Source organism: Rutilus rutilus, assembly GCF_951802725.1.
Source record: "Rutilus rutilus genome assembly, chromosome: 21".
In the NCBI taxonomy this organism is placed as follows: Eukaryota; Metazoa; Chordata; class Actinopteri; order Cypriniformes; family Leuciscidae; genus Rutilus; species Rutilus rutilus.
In genome coordinates, this window is record NC_140226.1 from 33,084,578 (window position 1) to 33,108,392 (window position 23,815).

A 23,815-nucleotide genomic window follows, 5' to 3' on the forward strand; every position below is an offset into this window, starting at 1 on the left:
TGTGGAAATTAGTAGATCTCAATATTTTGTTTAATTTCGTATTACCACTCACAATATTTGGTATGTATAATAAATGAAAGAGGTTTCTGCAATAGTATTAATAAACTGACTGTGTTTTAAAGGTCTAAACTTTATCATCAATAGAAATCAATTTATTTTTGTTTCATACATTTCTACAACTAGACATATTATTTTAACCATGTTCATGCTTTTTTTTACTGAATAAATGTAATTGTTTTCACAATGAACATAATTATGCTGATATGTAATTTGAATAAACGCTAAAAACATAATTATAAATCAAATAGATGCAAATAGTTAATAATGACCTATGCATTGATTTCTTTGAGTGCAGGAATATTACCCATTTCATTTATGTATGACTGACAAATATATGCATCACATTAAGTTTATTAATTTATGTTAAAACTATGCAGTCCAAATGGATGGATTTTATTTGCAATTCAAATGCATGAATCTTACATTTGAGGCCTATATATTTTTAGTGTATAATATTTTGATTTGTTTAATCTTTTTAATTGTGCATGTTGTGTAACTAAATATGACTTTAGCAATTCTACCACAGTTGCGTTGCGTGAACCCAATGCCATTTCACAATGATCCCTGAGGTTTTACGAACCACCGTTGGTTAACTCTGCTATAGTGTGTGAAAACTCTCTCAGAGTAATGATTTTGTGATCTGTGTGTGTGTGTGAGAGAGAACATAATGTCATCTGTAGACCTAAAGAGTCCTGTAATGTGCTGCTGGAATCTGGAAACGATGGCTAATGATCATGATAATCTGAGCAAATCAGACCTCTAATGAGAGGTTAAGGCATGAAACATATTCGACACAAGCACATAAACGCAATCTATGTTATGTCATGTAGGATGTCTGATTCATTGATGTGCTTTATGTGCATTGTTTGTACAAGTTTCCAGGTTTTACGCCTGACTTTCCAACTTTTTGAAACAAGGCGAAATCAGGATCAAATGGATCATCAGCAAGTGCAACAAAGCCAGAGTCACATTTCATGATTTATTTTTGCAAAGGCACTCATTACATTCGATGTAATGTTTGCACAACCATTAATGTGATAACCATGACAACAGAGAACATGACTTTTTGAGATGTTCACTCCAGCTCACATCACTGTGACGTTTACATCAGCATTACATGATCAACACCATTATTGCATGCTATCTTACCTGAAATTGTAGTGTGTGTGTGTGTGTGTGTGTGTGTGTGTGTGTGTGTGTGTGTTTGCATGTAGTATTGTGGACCAATGCAATGGGTCAGTAATGTTTTACATCCACACTTGACTTTTTACGTTGGAAGACATTGTTCTGTGGGCATGAAATCAATGTGAACTCATATCAGGTGATAATATAACAACACATCAGGCTGTGTTATGGCAATAATGGAATAATAGTGGCTTTTTGTGATTTACAGCGTATTATAATAAAGTATTTGGGCATTTAAGCCATGCTTTATGTGATCTGCTTGTCTCAAATGCAGCAGAATCTGCTCATTAATGTCATTTTTGTCTTCATTTTTTTTACTCTTGTTGATTTGTTGTCATAAATATGGCTTTGACTCCAGTCATTCTGTTTATCACCAAAGAGGGGATTGATATGTCTTGTAGAGTTCAGTGTGAGCGAAGCGGACAGATTTGAAGTCACTGTTGTGTAGAAACTGGCATCACAATCAAAAAGGTTAATGAGAACGTCTCTCAACCAAATTTGTTGTGCGTTTCGAAAAAGTTCATGATTTGCCTCCATAAACATCATAGATGACAGATTCATCTGAGCAGCAGAAGATATTCATGCAGGTTTTTCTTTCTTAAGACATCACGATTTACAGCATCCATGATCCACCTGAAAACAGCAAAAGCCTTTCAAAAAGTCTCTGTTGACTGTCCTGTGAAGGGTCCTCATGTTGTAAAGAATATAAATAACTTATTTTAAAGGTATAGGTCATCCAAAAACGTAATATTCTGACATTATTTACTCAACCCCATGCCAGAGAGATCTTTTTCATATTAATAATGATATGAAATAATTCATTGTATAAGCTACAAAAAAATGTGTTATTCGTTGAAATCTTCGTTCAAATGAAATATGGCACATGTAGCACCAATTTCAAAATCAATGATCAATAAAACGTCATTTGTTCTGGTGTATCTCGTCATTGAGACCTAAAATCAAAAAATTTAATTTTAGAGGTTTTCAGTTAGTAACTTTCACTGAAATTTCAATCTGTTTCTCACACAAAGCAGCATATACGAGTCATATAGACTACTGTTATGGTGCCTTTTTTGTCATTTTTGCAGCTCAGCTCTCTTGGATTTCCATTGAAGAAAGAAAGTCATGAATGTTTGGAACAACATGAGATTGAGTAAACAATGACAGAATTTCCACATTTTTGGTGAACTGTCCCTTTAAGGTGATGTCAGTCTGTATTCCTTGAGCTCTTTTCACATTTTTTTGGCAACTTGTCATTTGTCACAGTGAAAATCAGCTGCGGTTCATCGTAACGAGTCGAGCCGCAGCTTATAAAACAGAAAGGCACATTTTCTGACGTCGGTCATTTGCCTTCCCGCGCATGTCGTCGTCTGCCTACGGCTGATGCTCCTTCTGCTCGAGTCTTTTATTTCGCTCTTGTTCTTTGGCCTGGGCCGGTGCGAAACCGTTCTGCTGTTTGGGTTCCTCAGGAAAGTGAGGCAGACATGTGAAGCCAGTGTTCGCCTCTGCTATTTTCTCTTCCTCCACCTCCTCCTCCTCCTCCTCCTCCTCTCTTCTCTCCTCTCCCAGCGTGACATTACTGCTGTTACTGCTGAGGATTTCGCCCTCCCCGTTTGCATCCTCTGGGATGTTCCTGCGGAGATCTTTACTCCTGTTGCGTTTGGCCAGTTTGGTGAGCGAACCGAAGCGGTTGAGGAAGTTTTCCTCGGAGGAAACCTGCTGACCGCCACACTCCGCCTTCAGTCGCAGGTTGTTCAGTTTAGTGTCGATGCTCTCCTGCGAGGACGTCTTGAATCGCCCGGCATCCAGACTAGCTAACACAGCCCGTTTTTCGAGCGACAGCATGTCCAGCGAATGCGCGCGCTGCTCCAGACCCAGTCGTCTGCGCTCCATGCTGCGGATGGTGGCCGCCCGCTGAAGTTTGTCGTGGATCTCGCCGCTGAGGCGTCGTCGCGTCTCGCGTAACTCTGCTCGAACGTTTGCCTTCCATTCTGCCGCGTGGGCCTTAAACTCTCCAACCTGTATTGGATGATAGAGAGGACTGTGAGCGTGACATTTACAAACCATTCAGTAATGTGCTTCACGTGGGCTTAAGAAGGGAGAACGTACCACATTTCTTAAAGCCAATGTGAAACACCATTTACCATTTAAAGTCAACGTAAAATGGCATTCGCCATAAATTTTACCATTTAAACCCAATGTACAACAGAATTTGCCATAAGTGTTTATCATTTAAAGTAAACTTGAAACAGCGTTTGACAAAAATATTACGATTTAAAGCCAATATAAAACATAATTTACCATTTAAAATCAATGTGAAACAGCATTAGCCAAAAATTACCATTTAAACCCTATGTACAACAGAATTTGCCATACATTTTTACCATTTTAAGTAAACGTAAAACAGCGTTTGCCAAAAAAATGACCATTTCAACCCAATGTACAACAGAATTTGCCAATAATTTTACCATTTAAAGTCAATGTAAAACTTAATTTACCATTTAAACCCTATGTACAACAGAATGTGCCATACATTTGAACCATTAAACAGTAAACGTAAAACAGCATTTGCCAAAAATATTACAATTTAAAGACAATGTAACAGCATATGCCAAAATTTTACCATTTACCAAGTCAATTATTTACCATTTAAAATCAGTATTTGCAACACATTTTACCAAAGTAAACATGAAATAGCATTTGCTATATATTTTACCATTTAAAGTCAACTTACAACAGCATTTGCCATTAGTTTTATAGTTTATAACCTATTTTCTCATGTGTTTTATGTGTAGAAAAGGTAAATAAGACTTTGAACATCAATGCTATATTTTATATTGGACATCATTCTAATCTACTATGATATACCTTTAAAACTCATTTTTGTTTGACATTTCATACCTCCTCTTTTGTTTTCTTGGACAGAACCCTGAGCCAGTCTCCAATCATGCTGAGAACCGCTGCGAAATACGCCAGACCCACCAAAATCCAGAACCAGACCAGAGGCTTGTACCATTTCATGTATTCTATTTTGCGATCTCCACCTTTAAAATAATCAAACCGATTATTACCCTTTGTCTTATAGCCTACTGTATATCAGCCAAAAGATCAAGACCTCAACTTAGTTGAAAGACACAAAATTGCCAGAAAAAGTATTTTTAGAAGGTGTCAGGTGAAATATGACACAAAAATGTAGTAATTTGGCAGATGTTTTAATATGAGTTCTCTACACTTCTAAACATAAAGGTTCTTTATTGGCATTGATGGTTCCATAAAGAAGCTTTCAAATGCACGAAAGGTTCTTCATAGTTTAAAAAAGGTTCTTTACATTTCTAAATTATTCTTCACAGTAAGAAAAAAGGCTCTTTTAAGAACTGTTCATTGAAAGATTCTTTGGGAAACAAGAATTGTTCTCATATGGCATTCCTGCAAAAAAAAAGCCTTTTTGAAATCTTTATATTTTAAGAGTGTAGGAATCAAACCAATGATTTGTGTGTCTCTACCAGCTGAGCTATACGAATTAAGCAACCTTTGAGTTTACAAGGTAAAATGATGTGAAATGTCCCAATCGGTGCTCATACCTGCTACATAATCTCCAATGCCGACGGTCGTGAGAGTGATGACGACAAAGTATATGGCTTCTAAAGTACTCCATCCCTCGATGTGTTTGAAAATCACAGCTGGGATGGTGACAAAAATAATGCAGCCAGCGATGATGAAGAGTATGGTGGAGGTGACGCGGATCTTGGTCTGACTGATTTGCTTGTGTTTTTGCTGTGAATGGCGGCAGAAGAAATTTCAGGTGAATTAACATATTTATATAACCAATAAGCAGTTAAAAAAACCTCAGGAGATCATTCAAAAGTAATTCTACTCACCCTGAAAACTTTTTCCACCTTCAAGATGCTCTTCATAAACATGGTCCCTAGTTGATCACCAATCCCGGCCAACAGGAAGCCAAACAGAGGGATGCCAAATATGGCATAGAGGATGCAGAAAATCTTTCCGCCTTCAGTGCTGGGTGCGATGTTTCCATAGCCTGCAGATGTGGGCGGAGAAGACAAGAGGTTATTTAATGGTTCTGATGCACGCAGCTCTAGTTGACCCCCTGTATTAAATCTGCATTGATTCACAGATGCAGAAAGAGACAATTGGTGGGTTTCATTGAGGGAACATGGCAGTAATTATTGATTGTTGAACAAAAGGGAAGTTAAGACAAGGACAAGAGAGGAGATCTGTGCAGAAAGTTGTCTGTGCAAATCTCAGTTCCCATTTTAAAGAGCTTTTGCCCTGTTTACACCTGGTGTTAAGATGCGTTTTGGTCAATCGGATAACCTGTGTTTACACCTGGTGTTTTAATCCGTCTCTTTTGTCCACTTTCAACCACTTCTGTCCTGATTTCTTCGAGGGGAGGGTCTATGGTCAGGTAAATGTATGGGTTTTTTCAGATGTTTCGATCTAATGGACAAAATTTAAGCCACAAGACGAGCTGAACACTGTGAGAGTGTGTTAGAAATCAGGAATGGTGAGAGAATGGTTTTTCCCTTAATGTTTACTCATTAGGTCACTAGGAGGAGAGCAGGCGTCTTTTGTGGCTGTTCGAACACATTCGACCACATGAGTGTTTACATTATGAAATCAATCCGGTCGAATCCTTTTTCATGAAAGTAGACCAGCGAAAGTGAAAGTGGACAAGCACACAACATTTTAGACCCCATTTACACTTGTATTTAGCCTCATCTTCTTGTGATCCGATCGACCAAAATGCATCTTAAAGCGGCGCTATGCAGTTTTGGCAATTTCTTCGCTGTTTTCTCGCTTTTTGCTCGCGGGTTTCTCTCTAGAGCTCCCCCTACAGCTTCAGAATAGATATTTGACAACACTGTTGTAAAAACTCGTTGGCGACTCTCCCCCCTCCCATCTTCTCCCTCTGGTCATGTGCATTTGTTTTCAAAGAAGACGGCGAACGCACGGAGCCATGTCCACTGAGGTATGTATGATACACAGAAGGCTAGCATATAAATGTATGTGTGCAGTGCCGTAAAGCAATTCGTTACATCGCGAGACCTGATATCAGGCCCGCCAGTTGCAAGGGTAGTTTTTCCGCTCACAGGCGCTAGAGGGAAGCGAGATGGCCACCATTCAACCCGAAAAAAGCCATATGACTCCGAAGATGTTCAGTTAAGGTAAATTAAGCTACAAAAAAACGACATAGTTCCCCTTTAATACCAGGTGTAAACAGGGCCTTTGAGAAATCAGTATGCATTTTTGGTCAAGGTCAAGTTTACTTTTATTCTCATCCTCATTCTAGGTTTAGTTTTGATTTATTTCCAGTTAGTAATTTTAGTGCTTCAACAGTTAGTTGGCAATGCAGCATTTCAAATATTTCAACATTTCTCTAACCCAATTTTGTATAGTAGCAAAGTATGAACTTTACTGCACATTTTATTTAGTTTGTTATTTTCTGTATTGAGTTTCAACTCAATCAGAGATTATATTTTGCAATGTTTGAAGGTTCGCTTATTTCACCTATCGTGGTGATGACGGTCCCAGCGAAGAAGAAAGCGCTGCCGAGATCCCAGTGGCTCGAGTTATAGGACGTGTCTCCTATGGGACTCACTCCAGCGCTGACCGCGTCTACTGCATGCTGGGAAAAGATGCACATGGAGAAAAAGACTCAAATGGACACTTTGGAAGCATTACTATTATAGTAAGTAGACCAGATACTTACAGGGAATCTAACGGCTAATTTCTTTAGATCTAATTTGGACTAGACACACAGAAATGTGTGTGAGAAGCAGATAGAATTCTCTGAATATTAAATGCCATCTAATGCCATCTAACAATATTACAATTTATTGAGTATAGAGACACAAATGAATCAACCCAAAGTGCTGTATTTAAAAAAGATGCTAAAATAGGGTATATACAGTCCCTCTTTTAGACCCCGCATTTTGAACAACTTGCAATCGTGATAATAAAGATTTATAACATCATGATGTTAGAAATGCATGAATCACAACTTCTAAATATTTGCCTGAAAGAAGATGCTTCAACTTTGCGATACATCTCAAATGGAAAAAGCTTCCTCCAATAACAGCACTAATTTGTTTATGAAAAAATAGTGAAGAGTCAAAAATCACTCCAAGGTTTTTAATCTGTTTGCCTACATTGGTTGAGAGAGGACCTAACTGGGCTTCCAGAGCAGGGGAGGAATTTGCAGGACAACCTAGAATTAAAACCTGTTTTATCCTCATTTAGCTGCAGAAAGTATTTGTCATCCACCTCTTGATATCATTTACACATTTCAATAACGCATCAAATGAAACAGTGGTGTCAAGCCATACTGGAAGGTTAAACTGAGAATGGTCTGCAAAACAATGAAATTAAATGTTGTATTTTTGAAAAATGTGGGCTGAGGGAAGCATATAAAGGGAAAACAATAAAGGTCCCAAAATGGATCCCTGGGGCACACCACACAAGACAGGCGCAGATGATGAGGGAAAATGTCCTAAATTTACAGAAAAAGTCTGATTAGGAAATTATTTTAAAAAGCCACCGTCTCCAAGTCACCTTGCACAATGTCAGCCACTCCAAGAACTAAGAATTATTAAGAAAATAATTCACAAAAATCCTGATCAGACTTGCTAAGTGCCTGATGTGATGTAAAGCCCATCGCTTTGGGTTTATGTGGATGAAAAACCTGCACTGAAAATCAATGGGCTCCGTCTGTCACTAATCTGATCAGGCTTTGTGACTCTTCTTAAAGTATTTTTAGGAATAGTATAAATGGGTTATGCTGTGTAAATTTAGTCAATATATCGGTAAGTCCTGAGCAGACTCTGGTCATGCTGTCTTTATGATATCCACTCAAATCTTGCTTTAATCGTAAAGCAGTACAAGATGTTTTTGTACAAGTGAAGACAAGTCCCCCTGTGGTGAAAATCAAGCTTTTAATGTTGTTTATAAGTCTATGTGGTGGTTTTTAATATGCTTTAAGAGAAAAGTGTAAATTCATATATATTTCCTCCTTAAAACTGCAAAGACAGTCTCAAAAACACGCTTTGAAATCGCTGGTGTTTCTGACGTCACAAACTACCTTGTAACCAATCAGATCAACGTGTGATCGTCAACCAGTGGATCTCTGAGCTGAGTGAGTGAGTGGAGGAGGGCTCATTTGCATATTCATAGAACCGCGCATACTAAATGAGGCGAGGGTGTCGAGTTACAGTCAAAGCTATTTTAAGGCATGAATAATTGTTTTCCCAGGAAAAAAAACGTTTAAATGAGTCATTTTGGTGATCAAAGATGAGTTTTAAGGGATACAATTATTGACCACAGGGGGACTTTTACATTCATTGAAGCTTTACATTCCATAAAGGGTCTTTATAGTGAAAAGAAGGTTCTTTAGATTCTTAATACTAAGAATGGTTTGGTCACTGAAAAATGCTTCTTCTATGGCATCGCTGCAAAACACCCCTTTTGGAACCTTTATTTTGTAAGAGTGTAGCAGAGAGAAAAACACAACGAAACAACAATGACAACAACATGCTGTCAGCAAGAAAACGATGAAGTCTGAGTAATATTTCTTCTGCTCCGTTAGGATTTGCCAAGTGTTTGAGTCAGTCCTGCTGACAGCCAAGAACAACAACAACACCTGGTCTCGCATGACAGGACAGAGACATGCCAACATGACTGGCATCTAATTCTGGTGAGATTAAATGCGGCTTTAAAGGCTTTTTCAGACACTTTTTCAAGCCGAATCTGCAACATTAAGATGCTTTACATGCCCCACAAAATGTTCGTTTTTGAACCACATGGTTGGGTTGATATTGCATTGATCAAAACTTCGCTGAAAAGCCTTTGCACACAATCTACTACAGTCCTTCTGTCCTCTGATTGATGCTGATTGTCTTTTAGTGTAATTGTACAAACATCCATCTTCAGCTTGTGATTCACGTGTCTTTCTGCAGTGAAAGTAGATATTTATCAAATAAACGTAAAAATAACTTTGATATTGTTTGTAATATTTCAAGATCAACACTTACTGGACTGAAGCAACTTCGGTTTACTTAATTATCCATACATCATTCAATGTTCAAATGTGAGACTCAGATATGATCATCAGGCTTTTGAGGAAGGTTTATCTGTTCATCTCTCAATCATCATTGTATTGCATTGCATTATATGTTTTAAAACTACAGAGATTTGATCATAACCCATACACAAAAGAAATATATTTTCTGGATATGTTTTGGAATATATGCAAATATTTGAAATTGGCCCAATAAATATATTTCATACTTATATTTCATATATTTTTGTTATATTTCAGAATATATTTCAATGTATTTTTTTCTGTACGGGTCCCCAAAAGTGTCAAAAATATATGTGGCATATATTCCAAATACATTGAAATATATTCTGAAATATAACAAAAATATATGAAATATAAGTATGAAATATATTATGGGCCAATTTCAAATATTTGCATATATTCCAAAACATATCCAGAAAATATATTTCAAATATAATTCTTTTGTGTATGGGAAAACTAAGCATTTAAATATCATCTTACTAAGACATATTATTGGCAGATTTAGAGCGACGACTGATATTTATATGCATTTTATGTAAGTAGTCTGCTATATATGTAATTTGCATTACACGCTTTTAAATTTTAATCTTATTTTTTGTCCATAAATATCAGCATCTGCCTCAAATTTAATATTTTTGCTCATTTTGGGTCTCTGAATAAAACCGAGGTGTTTTCCCCTACATATTCTCACTATATCTTACTATATGAGCCATAAAAGCCTGATGTATCAAATCTGATACTCAACAAAAAAATGCATATGCAGGCTTTCCAGGGTTTGTGATTGTGTTCGGTGGGCAGTTTCAGTATGGACAGGTTTGGACGATGAGGACGACTGAAAGCTCCAGCAAGGCTTTTCTCTCAGGAGATTCTGCCTTTATTGGGCCAAACAATAAATAATTGATTACCTCAGAGCCTATTCCCTAAACACCACGTCGAGGGGTCTGTTGCAACTGTCTTGGCTGGAAATGGAGAATTGATTTTTTTAACTTTTTTGCATGAGGTTAATTAGAAGATGTAGGGCACATCTGAGTCACAAATGACTCAAAGAGGACAGAAATGAAGAAGGATGTAGGCGTGTAATGTAAGATCTGATCACTCATGCATGCAGTATTGTCAGGTTTTTGAGTGAAAACTAAAACTAGGTCAGTCTGTAGGATGATCACGTGAGCACAAGGGATGATTTAAACATTTAGGAGCAGATTTACTAACAGCTCGCTCCAGCGCAAACCCTCATTTACCATTTAAAAATCTACTTTGAGGACATTTACTCGCTGAAAAGGCAAGGACAGGGCTATTTTTGCATGTGATATTATTGCATATGTATTTGTGTAGCCGTTTACCTTTCAGACGCAAGATTTATGGGAAGAGAGTATTTAAATGAAGCACACAAGCTGATTTACTGATTTACACAAGTTTGCGTGAGTCAATTTACTGGTATTTGTGCCATTATTTACAGCCCAAAGAAGCATGTTTTAAAGCAGACACTAATTTGCGCTGCTCCAATCCTGGTAGATTGTGTTGGTCTTTATGGAAATGATCCGGCTGTGTTCGTGTTCTTGTGGGAAGAGACTATTTAAATGAAGCACACAAGCCGATTTACTGAAGTTTGCGTGAGTCAATTTACTGGGATTTGCGCCATTAGTCGTTGGTCTTTATGGAAATGAGATCCAAAGATCCCAGATCTAAAGATCCAAAAAAAATGCATGAGTGTTCGTCAGTAGATCACACGCAGAACTTTCTATTCCCATCGGCTCGTTTATGGGATTGCGCTCTCACGCTAATTTGCCCTGTTTAATCAATCTGGCCCAAAATGTGATGTGGCTAGTAATATTGATATACTATAATACTATTTTATACATATCTTTTTAATTTTCTATCTTCGTTTTAATTTGTTTAAACTTTTTTATGTGTTTTTGTCATTTTTATTCGTCTATATAGTTTTTATTTATTTTATTTGAGATATTTTAGAACGTCAAATTAAACTAAATGAAAATGAGGAATGTTGCCTTAGCAACTGGCTGAAGTTTTTTTAAACGTTTTAATTTATTTCCGTTTCAAGTTTTTATGGTTTTTGGTTTAGTTAACGATAATAACCTTAGTTTGGCATACTACTGTTTGAAACATTTACACACTGAACACTGCTGCATAATGACTGGCCGACAGTATGCAATAAAGTATGCAGTTTGCTGCAAGTTTGCTAGTATTTCAAGCACAACCACTGAACTGCGATCTGTTTTGATAGTGACCATCTGCGCCCTTGTTATGATAGATCCCTGGACACTCGCTCACATGGAATCGCTTGCATCTGTGAGCCTTGAATAACCTTGAGATGAAAGTCTAATTTTAGATGATATTGTAATTCTTGATTATATATGGTAACTACGGCTTTACAATAAAGCTGTTCATGAAGTAACAATGAACAATAAAGTTTTCCAGCATGTCTTAGTACACTCTGGATTCTCGAGAAAAAAAAGCTACAAAAGCTGTCACTGTGGCATTACTCTTTCAAATGGTACTAATATGTACCTTTAAAAGTACTAATATGCACCTTTAAAAGTACTAATATGCACCTTTAAAAGTACTAATATGCATCTTTAAAAGTACTAATATGCACCTTTAAAAGTACTAATATGCACCTTTAAAAGTACTAATATGCACCTTTAAAAGTACTAATATGCATTTTTAAAGTACTAATATGCACCTTTAAAAGTACTAATATGCATCTTTAAAAGTACTAATATGCACCTTTAAAAGTACTAATATGCACCTTTAAAAGTACTAATATGCATTTTTAAAGTACTAATATACACCTTTAAAAGTACTAATATGCACCTTTAAAAGTACTAATATGCACCGTTAAAAGTACTAATATGCACCTTTAAAAGTACTAATATGCACCTTTAAAAGTACTAATATGCACCTTTAAAAGTACTAATATGCACATTTAAAAGTACTAATATGCATCTTTAAAGTACTAATATGCACCTTTAAAAGTACTAATATGCATCTTTAAAAGTACTAATATGCACCTTTAAAAGTACTAATATGCATCTTTAAAAGTACTAATATGCACATTTAAAAGTACTAATATGCATCTTTAAAAGTACTAATATGCACCTTTAAAAGTACTAATATGCACATTTAAAAGTACTAATATGCACATTTAAAGGTACTAACATGCACCTTTAAAAGTACTAATATGCACCTTTAAAAGTACTAATATGCACCTTTAAAAGTACTAATATGCACCTTTAAAAGTACTAATATGCATCTTTAAAGTACTAATATGCACCTTTAAAAGTACTAATATGCACCTTTAAAAGTACTAATATGCACCTTTAAAAGTACTAATATGCACCGTTAAAAGTACTAATATGCACCTTTAAAAGTACTAATATGCACCTTTAAAAGTACTAATATGCACCTTTAAAAGTACTAATATGCACCTTTAAAAGTACTAATATGCATCTTTAAAAGTACTAATATGCACCTTTAAAAGTACTAATATGCACCTTTAAAAGTACTAATATGCACCGTTAAAAGTACTAATATGCACCTTTAAAAGTACTAATATGCACCTTTAAAAGTACTAATATGCACCTTTAAAAGTACTAATATGCACCTTTAAAAGTACTAATATGCACCTTTAAAAGTACTAATATGCACCTTTAAAAGTACTAATATGCACCTTTAAAAGTACTAATATGCACCTTTAAAAGTACTAATATGCATCTTTAAAAGTACTAATATGCACCTTTAAAAGTACTAATATGCATCTTTAAAAGTACTAATATGCACCTTTAAAAGTACTAATATGCACATTTAAAAGTACTAATATGCACATTTAAAGGTACTAACATGCACCTTTAAAAGTACTAATATGCACCTTTAAAAGTACTAATATGCACCTTTAAAAGTACTAATATGCACCTTTAAAAGTACTAATATGCATCTTTAAAGTACTAATATGCACCTTTAAAAGTACTAATATGCACCTTTAAAAGTACTAATATGCATCTTTAAAAGTACTAATATGCACCTTTAAAAGTACTAATATGCATCTTTAAAGTACTAATATGCACCTTTAAAAGTACTAATATGCATCTTTAAAAGTACTAATATGCACCTTTAAAAGTACTAATATGCACATTTAAAAGTACTAATATGCACCTTTAAAAGTACTAATATGCACCTTTAAAAGTACTAATATGCACCTTTAAAAGTACTAATATGCATCTTTAAAAGTACTAATATGCACCTTTAAAAGTACTAATATGCACCTTTAAAAGTACTAATATGCACCTTTAAAAGTACTAATATGCATCTTTAAAGTACTAATATGCACCTTTAAAAGTACTAATATGCATCTTTAAAAGTACTAATATGCACCTTTAAAAGTACTAATATGCACCTTTAAAAGTACTAATATGCACCTTTAAAAGTACTAATATGCATCTTTAAAAGTACTAATATGCACCTTTAAAAGTACTAATATGCATCTTTAAAAGTACTAATATGCACCTTTAAAAGTACTAATATGCACCTTTAAAAGTACTAATATGCACCTTTAAAAGTACTAATATGCATCTTTAAAAGTACTAATATGCACCTTTAAAAGTACTAATATGCATCTTTAAAGTACTAATATGCACCTTTAAAAGTACTAATATGCATCTTTAAAAGTACTAATATGCATCTTTAAAGTACTAATATGCACCTTTAAAAGTACTAATATGCATCTTTAAAAGTACTAATATGCATCTTTAAAAGTACTAATATGCACATTTAAAAGTACTAATATGCACATTTAAAAGTACTAATATGCACATTTAAAAGTACTAATATGCACCTTTAAAAGTACTAATATGCATCTTTAAAAGTGCTAATATGCACATTTAAAAGTACTAATATGCACCTTTAAAAGTACTAATATGCATCTTTAAAAGTACTAATATGCACCTTTAAAAGTACTAATATGCACATTTAAAAGTACTAATATGCACCTTTAAAAGTACTAATATGCACATTTAAAAGTACTAATATGCACCTTTAAAAGTACTAATATGCACATTTAAAAGTACTAATATGCATCTTTAAAGTACTAATATGCACCTTTAAAAGTACTAATATGCACCTTTAAAAGTACTAATATGCACATTTAAAAGTACTAATATGCACCTTTAAAAGTACTAATATGCACATTTAAAAGTACTAATATGCATCTTTAAAAGTACTAATATGCATCTTTAAAAGTGCTAATATGCACATTTAAAAGTACTAATATGCACCTTTAAAAGTACTAATATGCATCTTTAAAAGTGCTAATATGCACATTTAAAAGTACTAATATGCACCTTTAAAAGTACTAATATGCACATTTAAAAGTACTAATATGCACATTTAAAAGTACTAATATGCACCTTTAAAAGTACTAATATGCATCTTTAAAAGTGCTAATATGCACATTTAAAAGTACTAATATGCACCTTTAAAAGTACTAATATGCATCTTTAAAAGTACTAATATGCACCTTTAAAAGTACTAATATGCACATTTAAAAGTACTAATATGCACCTTTAAAAGTACTAATATGCACATTTAAAAGTACTAATATGCACCTTTAAAAGTACTAATATGCACATTTAAAAGTACTAATATGCATCTTTAAAGTACTAATATGCACCTTTAAAAGTACTAATATGCACCTTTAAAAGTACTAATATGCACATTTAAAAGTACTAATATGCACCTTTAAAAGTACTAATATGCACATTTAAAAGTACTAATATGCACCTTTAAAAGTACTAATATGCACCTTTAAAAGTACTAATATGCACCTTTAAAAGTACTAATATGCACATTTAAAAGTACTAATATGCACATTTAAAAGTACTAATATGCACCTTTAAAAGTACTAATATGCATTTTTAAAGTACTAATATTTAAAAGTACTAATATGCACCTTTAAAAGTACTAACATGCACATTTAAAAGTACTAATATGCACCTTTAAAGGTACTAATATGCACATTTAAAAGTACTAATATGCACATTTAAAAGTACTAATATGCACCTTTAAAAGTACTAATATGCACCTTTAAAAGTACTAATATGCACCTTTAAAAGTACTAATATGCATCTTTAAAGTACTAATATGCACATTTAAAAGTACTAATATGCACCTTTAAAAGTACTAATATGCACATTTAAAAGTACTAATATGCACCTTTAAAAGTACTAATATGCATCTTTAAAGTACTAATATGCACCTTTAAAAGTACTAATATGCATCTTTAAAGTACTAATATGCACCTTTAAGGGTTAATTAAGGTATAAAGGTTCACCTTTTGAAAAGGTATTGCCCCAGTGACAGCTTTTGTACCTTTTTTTCTGAGTGTTTATCTCATCATACATACTAAACTGAACAAAGAATGCTTGATCTCATCCACTCTTCCAGTAATTCCCTGGTTGTCTGTGTAGGATGTGATGTGAGAAATCAAAGCAAAGCTTTAATTGAAGGAGAGATTGAACACATTTGCTCTCTATATATGTGAGAAATGTTATGTAACACCTCGTGCTGGTGCTTTATCACGTTACACACATTTCAGCCTACAGTGAGTTTCTGCTGCACAAGAGTTGATAATCCTGCTGATGCCCAGAGGGATTTCATGTCTGTCTTGGAATGACATTTACTGATCAATTAGAGCTCAGCGCCGGCCGGAGCAAACAGCAGAGGAGATGGGAAGGTTGTTGTTGTTATTCTTATTTTTTCTGATGCTCACCATCGCTGGAAACGGCTTGTTTTGAGTCTTTAAACACCCAACGGTTAGAGTATCTCCTAAGAAGCCTTTACAATGAACGGTTCTTTAAATGCCAGCCTGTTTTATCATTTTGAACGCTTTCTAAAATATGTAGATGAAGTATTTTTATGTCTCAGCTTTTCACAACCAACTAACATTGTAAGGGTAAATCTCACAAAAACTTGTCAAGAGTCATATTTTGCCCCAAAATTAAATGGGGGGGGGGGTAGGTTTTAGGGCCTTTTTGCATTGTGAAATTGTTTTCATGAGAATTAAGCTTATTTTCTCCCAAAATGTTAATTATGGTAATGTCTAAAAAGGAGCTTTTATTGAAGGTATTTGAATACATTATGGTATATATATTTGTACTTTTTAATTTAAGCTGATTTAAATGTAAAAAAAAAAAAAAAAAAAAAAAAAAACTTATATTACAGTATTATTTGAAAATGACCATTGTGAAAAATGGAAATTTTACAAAATAAAATAAAAATAATCTTTATATTAAATATAATATAAAAGTGTGTATATATACTTATTTTCTTTATATAAAAATAATTGCATAAAAAAAATATTTTAATGGATTATTCATCATTAAAAAAAAGAAAAATATATTAAAAAAAAATACATATACACATACATATATATATATATATATATTTATTACTATACTTTTATATTTTATAAAATGATTTGTGAAGGATCATGTGACACTGAAGACTGGAGTAATGATGCTGAAAAATCAGCTTTGCATCACAGAAATAAATTATATTTTAAAGTATATTAAAATAGAAAACCAGCATTTTAAATTGTAATAATTTTTAACAATATTACTGTTTTAATGAATGCAGGCTTGATGAGCAGAAGACACTTCTTTCAAAAACCTTTTCTTATACTTCTAGTATACACTGAAGTATGATCTAGGCATTTTTCCATGTATTATATGATCACTCCTAAATGATGTGAATATCTCTGTGTCTCCTCCACAGACGGGATCTGACCTTGATAAGGTCCTCGAGCTCCGCTGGAGAAACGCAGGGGTTCCTCTTCAGAAACAGGGCCTTCTCCTGAGTGATGCTGTCCTTCTGGTTACTCTCGAAGGGTTGTTCCAGCGCCCGAAACGCCAGCCCGCCGCACACCAGGTACGACACCACCACCACGAACACGGCCAGCACCGTCTTCCACTTCATGACGGAGTGCAGATTCGAGCCGTCCGCTCCCGAGTCCATCCCGGTGAGAGCGCTGGCGGAGCGGGATGAGATGGACAGGCGCGGGAGAGAGCAGTGAGCGTTCGCTTGGACCTCGCAGCCCGGCGGGTTCTGCATGACCTGAACCAGACTCGCCTGAACCGCGGCGGACTCGACCTTCTTCACAGGGACAATGTTTGTCTGAACAGCCACTGAGAAAGAGACAGAGATGGACAGAGAAGACATTATTAACCTTTATTTAACCAGGCAAGTCACTTAAAGGGTTAGTTCACCCAAAAATGAAAACTCTGTCAGTAATTACTCGCCCTCATGTTGTTCCAACCCCGTCAGACTTTCGTTCATCTTCAACACAAATTAAGATATTTTTGATGAAATCTGAGAGCTGTCTCACTCCTTCATAGGCTCTATGTAATTTCATCTGCCGGCCCAGAAAAGTTAGTAAAGACATTGTTAAAATAGTCCAAGTGACTACAGTGACTCAACCTTAAGTTTATCAAGCGACGAGAATACTTTCTGTGCGAAAAAAACAAACAAAAATAATGACTTTATTCAACTCTTCATTTTCTTCTGTGTTTCTCTGAGTGAGTTGACGTAGTGTAACAGCGCAGCGCTTCTGGGTTGTACATCAGAACGGAGGCTCACTATTGGCCAGCATCACACGCATCACACACATGACCAGCGTCGGCCAATAGTGAGCCTCCGTTCTGACGGTTCTTGGTTTTTTTTGCGCACAAAAAGTATTCTCGTCGCTTGATAAACTTAAGGTTGAGCCACTGTAGTCACTGGACTATTTTAACGATGTGTTTATTAACTTTCTGGGATGGCAGATATCGATTACAGAGAAGCCTATGGAGGAGTGAGCCAGCTCTCAGATTTCATCAAAAATATCTTAATTTGTGTTCTGAAGATGAACGAAAGTCTTACGGGGTTGGAACAACATGAGGGAGAGTAATTACTGACAGAGTTTTCATTTTTGGGTGAACTAACCCTTTAAGAACAAGTTCTTATTTTCAACAACAGCCTGAAAATAAGAAAATAAGTGTATTTCTTGGGTTGTGACAGAGCTCTGACACGGTTTTGCCATGTTCGGTGTGTGCACAAGGCTTGTCATGTGTTTCCTTGTGCCATGTGCTCTCCTGTCGATTGTCCACCTTGTTACCTGAATATTGATTAATTTGACCCACCTGTCCTCCCTCGTTACCTGCATTTAGTAATGTTTTAAAAAAAAAAATTGTATTTCAGTATTTTTATAAATGACCATTGAAAATAAAGTTTAAAAAAAACATGTATAAATATAATAAAAAGTATGGATGGATGGATAGACAGACAGAAAATTAGAAATATTAGATAGATAGTGATTGATTGATTGATTGATTGATTGATTGATTGATTGATTGATTGATTGATTGATTGATTGATTGATTGATTGATTGATTGATTGATTGATTGATTGATCAATCGATCTGTAATGACTTAGTCCACTGGAGGCAAGTTGAAGTGAGAACCCAAATGCAATTTATTAACAAAACGTGATCAAACATAAAACAAAGGCATGACGAGACATGAAACTGGAAACTCACAACAAGAACAAGAACATTGACAGGAAACATTTAATATTCAACAAAGACACATGGCAAACATGAGGACTTAAATACACAGACTAATTACAAGACGAGGAACACCTGTGAACAATGATCAGACGATTAACCAATGACAAGACACATGGCGGGATCACATGACAAACAGGGAATCACATGTCAAGACACAGAAACACGACAAGAAACAAAACCCAAAACGTGACACGATCGATTGATCTCCATTTAATCTCAATGCTAGAAGAAACAACTGAAATACAGAGAATATTCGTTGTAATTTTTCTGGGTTTTCATGACACAAACCGGTGCAGAAAGAACTATTCTATTCACTTCTATTCTATTCTTTCATCTCTTTTTCTAAGGTGATTTTGTATGCCTAGTGTATTTATCACTCACGAACGAGGTGAATGCTTTCTCACAGACGGATGAGACAGCATTATCACTCATGAACGAGTGAATACCAAGGTGAGATTCAGTCCTTCAGTCTTTAACAGACAGCTGATCTCTGCTAGACGAGCACATTAGCTGTCAGATGGATTGTATAATATGATTTGGAGGGTGGCAGAGCCCTGTGAGAGTCATTGAAGCGTTTCACCCCGTTTAAACATTCAGAGCTCCCTTTGTGGGGGACAGTGGGTGGAGCCTGTGAGTCAGAGTGATGTAATGCTCAAACCACCCCATAATTTATGCAGACTCCGCCCCCTCGCCTGCTTCACTACAGTGTTCCATCAGTCAGTCCCTTTGTAAAAATGAAACAGAAAATGGTGCAAGTTTGGGTTTCATCAAACACCACATGGATTAAACTTATCGATTCAATAAACCGAACATGCATGTGCACATTTCTCTGTCGATTTTTACAGTCAGGCATTGCCTAAAAATCAATAAATGCACTTGAACATCCATAATTTTGGACTCAAGGACGCCTACGTCACTATATCTGCTCAGAGATATGGAACCTGTCAGCCCAGCCCGCACAAATCAATATCCAATAAAGTATAGAAACTGTTATGGATGTGTCCATGAAAATTCCAGTGAGTAATCCAATGAATATAGAAGAAGCCCATATAGGCTATAAAACACATATAGTGATTAAAACTTATTTTTTAGACTTTTAAATGACTTTGAATATATATATATGTGTGTGTGTGTGTGTGTGTGTGTGTGTGTGTGTGTGTGTGTGTGTGTGTGTGTGTGTGAATAGAGTATGCTATGAAATATATCTATCAATCCAGCTAATTATCACTGATTACATGATTGCAACACGGATTATTCTGGGAAAAGCACTTCAGATGTTTCCTCACAAATCTCAAATGCTCACTTTTCTTAAGCAATCTGATGATTAGCCAATACAAATGCAAGACAGATCTTTTCTTTTTTTTTTTTTTATAACAGTGACAATCTATCAAACCAAACTGAAGTTATTTCTCATTGAAAGAGTAAAAGATGTCCTAAATAAAAAAAGCAGAAGTTGAGTGAAATAACAATCTGACACAACTAACCTTGTTCAGGATCCCAGTTCACCTTTTTCCTTGGATTCTCTAACGGGAATTTCATGATGGTCCAGAAGGGCTTTCCGTATCAAATAAAGCTACCCTAACAATATACACATAAACCAGAGACTACAACAGACTACATTCTCGCTGCTCTCTGAGTGTCTGTTTCTTTAGAAGAAGCAAATGGTTCAAAGACAAGAGGTGATGATGATGATGATGATGATGATGATGCTCGAGCACGCCTTACTCTCTCTACTCTCTCCACCCAACCAAGCATCGCACTCTCATCAGCTTCCAGCTCACATCACTTCGAGGAAAGCGAAACAAAGCTCGAAACATCTGCTGGGAATGGGATTGAATCATGTCGCGAATCTGGGAGCGTTCCGGCATCGCGCGTAAATCACTTTCCTTTGTTTCAGCAACGCCTCATCCTTTGTGTCAGGATTCCCACTGAGGCTTTTAAGTCATAGAAAAGATGTTCAGTCAATCATGCTAGCTATGATCATGGAGATGTGATATTGAGGTTGACAGATAGAAGTTGTACTCACTGATCATCGCGTGTTTCGCCCGGTGTGTGTGTGTGTGTGTGTGAAGCGGCTCAGGAGCGCATGGAGAGCAGGTGCGACTGAGCGCGCGGAGGGCTGGACTCACGAGCAGCGAATCAACACTTACAGGCAGTTATGAATTATTTATGTCAAGTGTGGGATGAATTAACTTGATCAATACAGAAACATCTTCATAATTATTAAATACAAAAAAAATCCTAATACTGTTACTGTATAGGCTATTTATTTAAATATGACAATAATTTATTATTTAGGCTATTTAACATTGCATATTGTAAAATATTGTAATTAATAATATATTATGTTAAATATACTGCTTATGAGCTACCATCTGCATACACACTGCACACAATAATAAATACAAATTAAAAAATATATAATAGTAGTAAAATGTAATACATTTTATTAGCATAATTTTACACTTGAATAAAATGTAATTAAATCTAATACATTTTTATATTCACTCTGTTATCTGATATTTAGTTGTCAAATCTCATTTACAGGAAGGATAATTCTTCAGCTGTGGGTTTTGAGTTAAAAAAAACCCCACATAATAGGTTTAAAAAAAAAAAAAAAAAAAACACATGTGTGGTGTATTAATTTAACTTAAAGGTACATATTGGTACCAAACGTGTCCATATTAGTACCTAAATGGTACATATTAGTGTATCATATCAGTGACAGCTTTTGTACCTTTTTTTCTGAGAGTGTTGCATTATTATAATCTGTAAAAATTATCATTCAGTTAGCAATAGATTTTCCCATCAGGTGTATTACAAATCTTTTCTTTTTTTTATGGATTTAAATGTGGAATGTCTATTTGCATTATTACGTTTTCAATCAGTAAAACATTACAAAAATAAATACAAAATCTAACTAAATATTAGTAAAATGTAATACGTTTTAATAATTTTACATTTGAATAAAATGTAATTAAATCGAATACTTTTTAATAAAAAAATATTATTATTAGAACTTATTACCTGTTATCTCATGCTTAGTTCTGTCAAATCTCACTTACAGGAAGGATCATTCTTGCTCAAGCCATAAAACCCTAATAAAAAACATTTAACCCATTTACTTACTGTAAGTGCATATTTCATTCTTTAAATATGACAGGAATATTATTATACAATACGTAACATTGCATATTGCATTTAATATTATAATTAATAAATATTATCATTCAATTAGTGTCATGATTCCCCTGTGTTTTATGTTTCAGGACTTTTATTTTTATATTCTTCTGTCTCGCTGTGCCTGTGTTCTCTGTGGTTTGTTCCATGTTTTTGTCTCCATAGTTACCCTTTTTAGTCTCTATGGTTACAAATAATCACCATCACCTGTTCCTTGTTATATGTAAATACTTATACCCTTGTGTTTCAGGCTGAATCTGATAAATAGGCCCATAAATAGGACATTTTTTGAGGAAACCATAGCGGACGTTATGGAGTGCACTCATTCAATCCCACAATGCACCGCAATAATACAATGTACGCTCAACGGCTGTCCGAATTCGCTCACAAGTGAACTGTGTTAGTGGACTAACATAGGGAATAATGAATGAGGGTTTAGGGGGCGATTTCAGATTCAGCCCTAGTTTGTTGCTTTCCTTGTTCCCCCTGTTTGATCATCATCATCATCATCATCATCATCATCATCATCATCATCGGATTTATGTTTCCTACGTTGGATTATCTTGGTTTGTGTGCTTTTGGATTAAATACTGCTTAAATATCCTCACCTCCTCGTCTCTGCTGATAATTAGCTGTAGTTTGCCATCAGCTGTCAATCATTCATTTCCTGCATTACAAATCATATATTAATTTATTGATGTAAATCCAAAAGGTCTTTGATATCATTTCACGATTACACTTTCAATCAATAAAACATTATAATAAATAAAAATGAAACAATATATTTTACATTTGATTATTTTGTAATTAAATCTAATGCATTTTAATACCAAATAGGCCCAATATTGTCTAATAATATTGATTCATTATTGTACTGTTATGCTTGTGAAATCATATTTCCAGGACGGAGAGTTGTTCATCATTGTTGCTGTGTAAGGTCTGGTCTGTTTGCATTGAGCAGGAAGCACCCGGAGATTCCTCATGAAATATGGATGAAACTGTCCTGCACCTCCTTAAGACTCAGCATCTATTAGTAATGATGTGGCATGAGATCATAAACACATGTGCAGTTTTCTATATGAAATATTTAGCATCAGGTGAACACATTCAAGCTGTTTATTCTGATTTACCTTTACAGATTTATTTATTACTGGAAAATGTTAGACTTTGACTAGTGGGGAAAAAATATTGATTTAAGTGTTTAAAATAGTGACTATAGTATAAATATCTCAGGTTGCGGTGAAATAGTTGATATTAAATAGGTTAATTTACATTTTACGCAATATTACTTATTTCACCTCATTCCTCTTTTGTAGTCAGCAGAAAGTGCAAGTGTGGGACAGATTTGTACAGTATGAATACAAAATGACAATATGAAGCCTTGAAATGTAACTTTATTTTTTTTCAGGAAAATCAATGTAATATTTTTTGTTCAATAATATTTTTTATTATTATTATTTTGAATTTTGAGGGGATTTTATGTAACTATGGAATATATAAAAAATAAAAAAAACTGAGCTATTTTCCCATTAAAATTATTATTTTTTAATTATTATTTTTCAATAAATTCAATATTTCAGATTAAAACAGAGTGAAGGCCTTTAAAATCCATCTTTTGAAGTGAGAATAGTGCCATCTGTAATGCGTTAAAATTAAACCTTGTGTAATGTCATGATTT

The 23,815-nt window shown here is 34.7% G+C and overlaps 2 protein-coding genes and 1 long non-coding RNA gene across 3 annotated transcripts in view; 2 read left to right on the forward strand and 1 right to left on the reverse strand.

Annotated features, from left to right (window-relative positions):
- Window positions 1-23,815, forward strand: part of LOC311280577 (zona pellucida sperm-binding protein 3-like) — a 213,791-nt gene that overhangs the window by 131,852 nt on the left and 58,124 nt on the right. The gene's annotated exons all lie outside the window — the stretch shown is intronic.
- On the reverse strand, window positions 1,161-17,580 carry kcnk10b (potassium channel, subfamily K, member 10b). Its single transcript, XM_084392710.1, has 6 exons — window positions 17,141-17,580; window positions 6,775-6,892; window positions 5,124-5,284; window positions 4,827-5,019; window positions 4,147-4,289; window positions 1,161-3,264 (listed from the first exon to the last, which is right to left on the reverse strand). Exons 1-6 carry the CDS (start codon window positions 17,570-17,572, stop codon window positions 2,620-2,622), a joined length of 1,692 nt encoding a protein of 563 aa, XP_084248836.1. The 5' UTR covers window positions 17,573-17,580; the 3' UTR covers window positions 1,161-2,619.
- LOC311280527 lies at window positions 6,851-17,282 on the forward strand. The gene is made up of 3 exons (XR_014625696.1): window positions 6,851-6,955; window positions 8,849-8,956; window positions 17,129-17,282. It is a non-coding gene; the product is annotated as an uncharacterized lncRNA (long non-coding RNA).